The 10,795-nt window shown below is 46.2% G+C and overlaps 1 protein-coding gene across 1 annotated transcript; it reads left to right on the forward strand.

Moving 5' to 3' along the window:
* The first annotated feature begins 329 nt into the window (after positions 1–329).
* Positions 330–10,387, forward strand: DCAF7 (DDB1 and CUL4 associated factor 7). Its single transcript, XM_014889431.2, has 7 exons — positions 330–766; positions 5,771–5,929; positions 6,245–6,356; positions 7,397–7,515; positions 7,857–8,066; positions 8,597–8,714; positions 9,225–10,387. The coding sequence occupies exons 1-7, from the start codon at positions 629–631 to the stop codon at positions 9,395–9,397; spliced, it is 1,029 nt and encodes a 342-aa protein (XP_014744917.1). The 5' UTR covers positions 330–628; the 3' UTR covers positions 9,398–10,387.
* Positions 10,388–10,795: the final 408 nt, after the last annotated feature.

The raw sequence follows: 10,795 nt of genomic DNA on the forward strand, positions 1-10,795 counted from the left end.
ACTTCCAGCCAATCGATCACCGACAAGGGCTCAAATCCCGCCTCCAGTCACTGCGACCCCGGCCAGCCAATACGATGTCGACAAGGAGCGCGCCCGCCCTCTCGGGCGGGGCCAAGCGCAGCCGTAGGTTACCCCAGCCGGAGCGCGAGCGTCCGTTTGGAGTGAAGGGCACAAGGGCCAATGGAAAGGCGAGGCGGGCCGAGCGCGCAGGCAGCTTGTCCAATAGGCAGCCGGCGCTCTACATGGCAGCCAAGGCACCCAACCCGCGCGCAGCGGGCGGGGCTCCCCGCGTGGCTTCCGTTCCCGTTGTGTGAGAGGCCGAGTCCCCAACGGCCTCAGCGCCGCTGCCGCCGCCGGGTCTGCGCCGGGACCGGGGACTGAGCCGGGGCCTCCCCGCTCTGCGCCGCCGCCCCGGGGGCCGAGCCGAGCCTGCCCCGCCGCCCCGAGAGCCGAGCCGAGCCTCCCCGCTCGCCGCCACCCAGGGGGCCGGGCCGTGCCGTGCCTGCTCTGCTCCCCGGCCCGGGGGTCGCTCCGAGCCTCCCCCCGGCCCGCGCCGCCTCCCCGCTCTCTCCGGCCGTGTTCCCCCGCAGGTTCCCTGGGCCAGGCCCGCGGCCCCCTCGGCCCAGCCATGTCGCTGCACGGGAAGCGGAAGGAGATCTACAAATATGAGGCGCCCTGGACCGTGTACGCCATGAACTGGAGCGTCCGGCCGGACAAGCGGTTCCGCCTGGCGCTGGGCAGCTTCGTAGAGGAGTACAACAACAAGGTGGGCGCAGGTTGTGGGGCAGAGCGGGGCTGGGCTGGCCGGGGCCGCCCGGAGCTGTGCGGAGCCGAGTGTCAGGTGCCCCCGCGCTGCAGGCGCTCGGCCGGGCCGGGCTCGGCCCTTGCAGCGAGCCCGCAGGTGAGGGGACACTGCGGGGCTGCGGTGGCAAGAGCCCTGGGTGCTGCTGGTTTCGGGAAAATGCTGCTGCACGGCTTCTCCTGACCTCTGAGCTTCGAGAATAGCGATTGTGGTGACTTCGGTCACAAAAGTACTGCGGGCTGTGAGTTCCTTGTGGTGTAAAGAGCTGGAAACTAAAGGTGTGAGTATGAGATGAGTCCGGGTGCTGCTGCTATAGACATAGAACAAGGTCCCCCCGCTTGAGCATATCTGGCTTTTTGGTCAATACAAAGGGAAGTTCGTGGCCAGGACTGAAGTTTGTACATATATATGCATATAAAGAAGTTCCGCCTCAATCTGAGGAAGAGCTTCTTTCCATGGAGGGTGGCAGAGCAGAGGAACAGGCTGGTCAAGCAACTTGTGGAGTCTCCCTTTCTGGTGACGTTCCAAACCCACCTGGACGTGTTCCTGTGTCACCTGTTCCAGGTGACCTTGCGGAGAAAGGGGGATTGGACTGGATCATCTTGAGAGTTCCCTTCCAACCTCAGCAGTTCTGTGATTCTGTCATGTACAGGGTGTCTGAGACTGTTGGGACATGTGCTGTTCTCATTGTACTTTCTTGCAGTGGAGAACTCTTGTGTGATAACTTTTTCGTGAGTATATAAACCACTCTCAGTGATTCCTCAGTACTTTTCCCTGGGAATAAGGGTGTAATGAGGCATGAGATTGTATCCTCGGTGTTTCCTTGCAAAATGGAAGTGAAGAATGTCACAGTGGTAATAAAAACTGTGTTCATCTCTCAGAACACGTGTGCAGTCACTTCTGAACAGCCTTCAAGGGGCAGGTCTGGTGTAATGATTTACATAGAGGAGAGATGAGGAGGTGGATGAAATTATAGAGCATCCTGAAATTTCTGTGAAGCTGAAGGTTTGCCAATAGAGCTTGGTTTATATAGCATGTAACTTTGTAGCCTTGTCCAGGTGTTTAATGGAGACTGTGGCAAATACTGTCGGAGAGTTGGTGTTTGGGATGGGGCTGTGTGCGAGGGAGTGGTGAGATCACTGCCCTTGCAGCAGTCCTAGCCGTGGCTTTGCTGAGCGTGTTGTGGTTCAGGCAGCGTGGGCCCTGTGTGAGAGCTGCCTCCTTTTGCTGGAGAGTGCTGTGCTTCCAGGAATGCTGCTGGGGACAGGCAGGACCTGAGCCTGAAAACTTCCAATTTGTTTAAAGATCAACTTGGAAACGTTTTTGTAGTCTGTACTCTGAGAAGGCAAAATAGCAAATCTGCAAACAGTTGTTGTTTAGAGGTGGCACAGTTGGTTAATAAGGGGCTGTACATTTATGTTGCCTTTACCTCTTTAATTTTGGGGCATTCCTTGGGGTTGCTCTCTGTTACAGTGTGGTCAGATCTGCTTCTCAGCTCAAGCTTCCAGTGTAAAGCCACTGAGTCAAGTCCTCTCTTCTACACTTCACACTCCCAGTTGTTGCAGACAGACATTGCGTAGGACTGTGTAAATTGTCACTGTCTGTAAACATTACCCAGGGCTTCTCTTGACCTGTGAGCTCCAGGAACAATGATTCTGTTGACTTCAGTCCGTGCAAGCACCACAATGCTGTGAGGTCTGTGTGGTGTAAGGAGCTGGAAACTGTGTGAGGATGAGAAAAGTCTGGATGCTGCTGCTGCTATAGAAATGAAGATGATGTATGATTAAAAATTAAACCTGTACAATCAATGCAGTGAAATGTAGCCTTCATTTGCTGTGTCTCTGATATTTCAGAGTGATTTTCTTTCTATTTTTGTTTTCTTGTTTGGTGCTTTTCATAGGAAGACAGTTAACAGAGAGCTATCTTGGCTAATTGCAAGTGCTGTTATTGCTCAGAGTATTGATGTTGTTTGCTTTTCTTTGGGGACCAGAATGCTCTTGGGAGTGGTGTTTCATCTGCACTGTTTTAATGGTGCCTTGCTATGACTCTCAGCTGTGCTGAGCCCTTTAGAGGGTGGTGAAACATTCTGGGAGGAGGTTCATGCTCCAGATTGGAAACTCTTGGACAGGTACTGTAAAACTGTGCTACCTGCACGCTGGTTGTAAACTCTTCCAGCTCCTGTCCCTGTACGGGATATAACCAGAGGAACAAAGGGAAAAAACAGAAGCTCCCATTTAAATAGTCCATGATATTGTGCAGCAAAGGGCCTGGGGCAGTGGGGTTTGTAGCCTGACTTCTGGAATTAACAGAAATACAAGTTTTTTTTACAGAGTAGGTGTGAAGTTTTGTCCTTCTGCATATAATTTGTCCTTCATGGTTGGGATGTTTTATGTTACAGCTTCTGTCATCAAAACATGCTTATAGGTGCAGTTGGCACTAATTAAAAGGATAATAAAAACTGATTTTCATTTTGGCTTTCTCCTTGCACTCACAGTCTTTGGACTCATCTCTTCAGAGGTTTCTGACAAAGTCCCAATAACATTTCTGTTCCTGTTATTGCAATGGCTTTCTTCCATAGTAACAAAAATGGTCTGGAAAAATGTAGCTTGCTTAAAGTCCAACCAAATAAGTGACTATAACTTTTCGTTATTACTCATTTAGTATTTCTTTAAAAAGACTCAATGCCCAAGTGTTTGTTGCAGAAGTGCTCACTGGAGGGGAATTAGGGGAGGAAAGAGTGGGAAGTTTTGGTCTCTATTTGTCTCTGATTTTCTGTTTCTGTAGAATTTCCCAGCATTTGAAGTACTATAGGTTCCATGAACTGTCTGTTGACACCTCTCTTTTGTGGGGAACTCAAACCTCTTGGCTGCCAAACCCTAATTTTCTGTGATACCCCAGTTCCCAGGCACCTCTAACCCTGTCAGCCATCACATCTGTGGGCTCTGTGGCACAGACTGAAGCTCCTGTTTGAACCCAGCGAGTTTTGTTTCAGTTTTTACACCTTCACTGATCAAATCACTGCCAAGAGAAGGCAGATGCTTTGCTCTGGTTGGAAGAATTAAATAATTTTGAGTTGGTATTTCCAAAACTTCTTGGACTGGGAAACTGCAGTCAGCCATTGTAATCCCTCATGGATCTGTGTCACAAAGGGCAGCTAAACATGTCAAAGATCAGAGATACTGCATTGCTGAATTGCTTCAGCTTAAGGTCTGAGGAGGGGTTAAATGTGAATACACAGTGCAGGAATATTTACATGAACACCAGTGAAAGGGGATCCTTTGCTGTTTGGGATTTGCCTCTGGTGATGACGATGTTGATTGCTCTGTGCAGGATTAATACACTCATGTTGAGTGGAAAACAGCATAAGCAAAGCAGAAATGATTAGAGGTCATTTGTCTTCTGATCCTAACCTTGCCACAAGATTTTCTATCACCAAGGACAACTCGCTTCCTTTGTAAAATCTGCTTAGTATTTGTGATCCCTAAAGGAGTTAGAAAGCTATTTGTCAATCACTTCAGAAGTCTGGGAGATTTTTGACTGATTTATCCTAGGGTGTGAAGGACAATAAGGAGCAGTTATAATAAAGAGAGGGCAAGACAGGCTGTATTTCAGCTTTTGGGAGCATACTTGGCTGCATCTTTTAGTGTTTGTTACGGGATGGAAAGGATGGATCTTCTCATTGTAGGGGGCGGGGCAAGGTTTGCATTTAAGAGAATCTCTAAATGAGCTCATAAAACTGCAAATTAATTAGATTTTGAGATCCACTGAAGCATTTGTTGGTTTCCTGTTATGGGGAAAAATATGATAGGTTTCCCATCTAGTTGAAATGTGTAGTTTATTAGACAAATTGCTTATCCCAGGATAAGCATAAATTTAGGATTTTTTCAGATAAACATCTTAGAAAAAAAGTCCATTAAGCTGCTGCTCCCAAGAGGAAGCTGCTTTGGAAAGTACTAGGAATTTCCTACTGTGAGCAGCTTACAAAGTGATTGTAGTGAGTCGTCCCCGTGATGTTTGTGTTTGAGCAGCATTTCACACAGTGGGACTTTCATCCTCTTTGGGTCCTGTAGTCACTGCAGGTTGAACAGGTCCTCCCAGCACCTTCTGTTCTCTCTTTGCACACTTACTGACATGTCAGTATTTTTCTAATAACATCATGTCTGGGACTTCAAGCATGACTTCAGGTGTTGTCATGACCAGGCTGTGTGGAGATAGTTTCTTGTTTGCTCTGTTTTGCATCATTCTCACAATGGGGAGAGTTTAGCCCTTCCCCCTGACACATCACTGTGCAAAAATTCTAATTCGGAACTCAGTTACCTAGAATCTTTCAACAGGCCTGTTTTCTTGGTCTGTTCACACAAAACATTTGAATAATTATGTAACCATTTTAGCTCCCCAATATTTTTTTAATTTCTTCCTCTCTGATGTGATTAATTTATGAGTTTTTCATGCACTTGTGACAGAACATTTTGGGTCATGTGGTGCTGAAAAAGCTTGCCAGCTACCTGACATGATCCATCACAGTCTGCAAGGTTATGGCCAAGAATTCCATAATACATGCTTTAATTGTGCAAACTGCAGCTTGGTTTGCTCTCTGAAGATGACATTGTCAGCATCAGTTCAGTTAAGGATGAATTAGAATAATGTTTGTGCAGTTGAAGCCCATAATTTAAATGGGGCTTTGCAATGTGGAAAAGAGAAGGGTGGTCTTTAATCCTTTAGGATTGGATTTCATTCGGTTCATTTGGGATCATCTCTTCAAATCAAAGCCCTGTGGTGATTATGGATACTTCTCTTTACTTACATGCCCCAGCAGCACTTTAATGATTTCTCATTTCATTGACATGATGATCCTTTTACGTTGTCCTTGAAGTGACAGAAATGTCCTGAAACACACTCAATCTTAATGCTGTCGTTAGGAATTAGTATTTTGATAAAATGTTTTCTTTTAAATACGGTTTCTCACAGGTGCAGCTTGTTGGTTTGGATGAAGAGAGCTCAGAATTCATTTGCAGGAACACCTTTGATCACCCATACCCCACCACGAAGCTGATGTGGATCCCAGACACCAAGGGAGTCTACCCAGACCTGTTGGCCACCAGTGGTGACTACCTGCGAGTGTGGAGAGTGAGTAAATCCTCCCTGGGAAAAGATGAACCAGGACATGAATTGTGTAATATATTGATCTCTTTTTTCACTCCACACAAGATTTTCTTCACTGCAATAATGTGACTATAGGAAGACTATAAGAGAAGCAGAATTATCCTGGCAATTGCTTTTTTAATCAGCTTAGTTAAAATGGAGTTGCTGGCTGTGTTTTCCAGAGCTTTAGGATGTAAAGCTGAGAGGAAAGAAACCTGGGATTAACTCCTAATGTTTTGTGCCAGTGGAACCAGTCAGGTGATGTTGCTTTTTAAGTCAGATGTTTCATTTTCTCTAAAGGTGGGGGAAACTGAGACCCGGCTGGAGTGTTTGCTGAACAACAACAAGAACTCAGATTTCTGTGCTCCACTGACATCATTTGACTGGAATGAAGTGGATCCTTACCTGTTAGGTGAGACTGACAAAATGTTATGTTTTTTACACACTTTGGAATTTAGTCTGATGAAGTCTGGGCTGTAACTGCTGCTGTGTCACTGCATGTCCCCTGGTTGGTCTGATAATTAACCACAGACTTCTGCATCGTAGAAACTGCTGCTGTTTTACATTAAAAAATAAAAACAATCATCTCATGGAGACTCTTTTTTCACTGAAAGGTGCCCTGTCCAGTGCAGAGTGGGTCACTCACGTTGGACTAGGGAAATTTGGGGACAGGGAGTCTTGGCCTTCAGGGCTGGTGAGCTGTTGTTGCAGTGCTGAGTAAGGATGTGCATCAGCTCTGTGACTTATTTCAGAGTGTTCTGGAGTGCATAGAAAACTGTGCACTGAGCTGTGTGCTTTGTGAAGCCATTTCAGCAGCAGGAGGAGTGCCAAGAGTCCTTAATTCAGCTGGAGGAGGAGGCTGAACACTTAAGGTTTAATTATAGCCTACAGGACAAATTGTGAATCCAGGGTGACTGATGCAGAGGTTTGTTTCCCAGAAGAGAGCAGCCATTTATGTCAGGGGGATTTGCTCAGAGATTAACAGTGATAATATGTGATAGTAATTATTTACTACATGATTTATTTTTTGTGTGTTACATGTTTCATCTCTTAAGAGCTTTACTGCTAACTCCACCTTCAGCCCACAGCAGCAATCAATTAATAACAACACGCCATCAAAGCACTGATTGAATTTGGGGTTTGGCATGCACAAGAGACGTAGAGGATGGGAAAGTTGATCTCAGAGTTGCATCAGGCTTCTGACTAGATTGAAGCAGACATGAGCTATTTGCACTTTATTCCTGTGTGGAAGGCTATTTCTGCAGCTGAAAGGTTGGGATCATTTAAATGCATGGAAGACTGCTGGCTGTTTGACATTTTTTTATTTCAGTTCTATGCTGTTCTCACAGCTGTTTGAATCTGTAGGTGTTGGGGGATGTTACATTAACCCAGGAAGTGATTAAATCATTTGTGACAATATTAATTTTGCTGATTGAAGTGGTTTTGTTTCAGGTACCTCTAGTATTGACACAACCTGCACTATTTGGGGTCTGGAGACAGGACAGGTTCTGGGAAGAGTAAATTTGGTGTCTGGCCACGTGAAGACTCAGCTTATTGCACATGACAAAGAGGTGATGGGGGGTTTTGATTGCTTATGTTGCATCTTTTTAAAGCAGTAGAAAAGGAACTTTTCCATTTTCCTGCTTTCTTTTCTTGAACAATTTCATTATTCAGAAAGATCATTTATGTAAGTTTGTATGCAGTTCTTCTAGTATCACATAGTTTTGAGTCCCTAAATACTGCTGGCAATTGAAACAATTCTTTTTACTCACCATTGACTCTGGCTCAAGAACATGCTTGTTTTAAGAGATGTGCGGCAGAATATTGTAGAGAGATGGGCTAGAGCATCAGATGAGAGCTGAAGTAGCAGGGAGGGCAGTAAGCAGGTGATGCGTTCGTTGTGTGCGGGCAGGTGTACGACATCGCCTTCAGCCGCGCGGGCGGCGGCCGGGACATGTTCGCCTCGGTGGGCGCCGACGGCTCGGTCAGGATGTTCGACCTGCGCCACCTGGAGCACAGCACCATCATCTACGAGGACCCCCAGCACCACCCCCTGCTGCGCCTCTGCTGGAACAAGCAGGACCCCAACTACCTGGCCACCATGGCCATGGACGGCATGGAGGTGAGGCTGCAGCTCCTCCGTGCCGGCTGCTGGGCGAGGCTTGGTGCCGAGTCACGGCCAGCACTTCAGGGCAAGGGGCAGGGGCCAGCTCTCAGTGCCCTAAGGAGTTAAAGAGGGGACTTTGGCAGTAAAAACTTCTGTTTAATGGCTTGTGTATGTTTCAGCTGATTTTTAAGAGGAGTCTGTGAGCAGCTGGGCAATAATTTTCACATAAAATCTTAACTGCACGTGTTTTAGTCACCTTGTTCTTTCCCAGTCCAATTTTAGTTTGTTACCAAGGCTGCTTCAGGAAAGCACAATTTGTGTGCCTCTGTGGCCTAGCTCACAAGCCCCCTGTGAAGTGTGACTTCTTTTGAGACACATGACACACTGACCAACTGGAAGCTGTTCTTTAGGAGCAGGGTTTGCTGCCAACCACATCCTTTAGGAAAGAGCCGTGTTTATACCCTTACCTCAGAATGTTCTGTATTTTGAATAAATTAATTTTTAAAAATGCAATTTATTAATGTAGCTGGTTTTTGTTTCTGAAGGTTGTGATTCTAGATGTCAGAGTTCCCTGCACCCCTGTTGCCAGGTTAAACAACCACAGAGCATGTGTAAATGGAATTGCTTGGGCACCTCACTCTTCCTGCCACATCTGTACAGCAGGTAAGCATGACCTGCAGGGGAATCTCGGAGTCTTTACTGCATTTGCAAGATCCTCTTCATCCTGAAGCTGATGCAGTTCTCTGCCTGCCTTTTGCTAAAGAATGCTTGCAATTTAGAAGCCCTTTATTAGTGACTTTCCTAAAGTGTTACAAAAATAGACACCCACTAGAGTTTATTGTGTGGAAGTGGTGAGCCCAGTACCCAAACTGTCTTAGCTCTGGCTAAGCTCCTGTTATTTTAATGTTCCTTAGCTTTTTTGCAATCCAGTTCTTAAATGTTTTCTACTGTTAGGAGTTCTACTAGTCATTTGTTTATCGGCTCTGTCTTGGATAATGTATAATGGTCCAGGTTTATTTTGTTGGAGCATAATTGTGTTGCTGTATCTGTCTGGCTTAAATGTGGCTCAGGACTGGAACAGCCATACCTTAGCTGGCTCCTTAGGCTCCTGTCGTAGGCACATCTGGAGGTGCTGTTCCTCTCTGACTGTCCTTGCATTTCTTGTCTGTGCAGCGGATGATCACCAGGCTCTCATCTGGGACATCCAGCAGATGCCTCGTGCCATTGAGGACCCCATCCTGGCCTACACAGCCGAGGGAGAGATCAACAATGTACAGTGGGCATCCACCCAGCCAGACTGGATAGCCATCTGCTACAACAACTGCCTGGAGATCCTCAGAGTCTAACTTTGCTGCTTCATGCACAGTGAGGCAGGGCTGTGTCATTCCCCCTCCCCTCTCAAGTAAGAACACCACCAGTCAAGTGGCCAGTATCTGTTGTTGCTTTGCATCTACTCTTGCAAGGAACTGTTACAAGAACGGATGGCAGGGGTCTCCTGTCTCTCAAGACTCTAAAATGCAGAGACATGCTGAGCCTCTTGGACCTTCTGGGTTCTGGTTTTCTTGTGAAATTCTTTTTCCCTCAGTAAAAGTTCTGTATATTTGTTTGTTGACTGTATTAATAAGCTTGCAGGCTTTTAAGTTGCTGCATATGTCCATGTGTTTGTCAGCCAGCTGAGGCAGCACATCCACCAGTTTAATAGATGCAGGTGCAAAACAAGGTGGGGGGGAAAAGACAATGATGTCAACAGCCACCTTGGCAGGAATCTTTCTCATTCCTGTTGTTGCTGCCTCTAAACTGTTTAAACGTTTGTATGTTTTTTATATATTGGGCTAACTTTCTATTGAGTAAGGTTTTTCTCCCGAATTCTTACTTTTGATATGTGATCCACTTCCACATGTCCAAAGCAGGACCTGTTCATGGAAACAAACCACAGTAACACTGCAGGCTCCCTGGCAGTAAAGGCCTGCCAGAATTAACTGTTGCCTTGGCTCCCTGTATCTGGTGACCTGGGCAGAATTTTTCTGGTGCTGTGAAGTACAAGTACTTGTTGCACAATTTCTTTACACTTTTCTGATGCTCAAGGCAGTTGTTACTATGGTAGGTCTTATTTTTAAATTCTGAGTTTGTGTGTATCCTGCAGTCGTGTTAGCAGGCAGAGCTAACAGGTGATAGGTTGAGAAAGAAGATGTGTGCATGACGTGAGCTCCCAGGAGGTAACAACTCCTGAAAAAATGTACTTGGAATGGATTTGAGATTGGCTCTTGCAATGAAATGATTTCCCCTCGGAAGACTTACCTTATCTAAATCAAAATAAAATGGTTTCACACTTTGTAGCTTGCTTGATTGGCAAATAATATGAGCAAGATTTTGTGGTTAGGCTGTCCTTTGGAGGTTGTGTTTGGCCTGTGTTCCTGGGAGGTCTTGGAGGGAGTGCAGAGCAATCTTTTTGTGAAGTGTATTTGCTTTGTACTGCCAGGTCTTGTTGAATGAACGAGACAAATCAGAAAAGCTGGTCTGCTATCCAAAAGAAAGCTGTTTTTTGGAAGAAATTACTCCCTATTGCAATGCACAAAGGTGGATTTAGAAAGAAAGAAGCTGTGCCATTGAGGCCAAGGTTTGGCATTTGTCATCCTCCTGATTTGGGGGATGTGCCAGAGGGCTTCTGTCTGGAATAGTGGATCAGTCTACAGTAATACTGTTCAATGAAAGCTGAGTGGATTAGGCAAGATAAAAATGTTTGT

The sequence above is a fragment of the Sturnus vulgaris genome, chromosome 27 (assembly GCF_052056855.1).
Source record: "Sturnus vulgaris isolate bStuVul1 chromosome 27, bStuVul1.hap1, whole genome shotgun sequence".
Classification (NCBI taxonomy): domain Eukaryota; kingdom Metazoa; phylum Chordata; class Aves; order Passeriformes; family Sturnidae; genus Sturnus; species Sturnus vulgaris.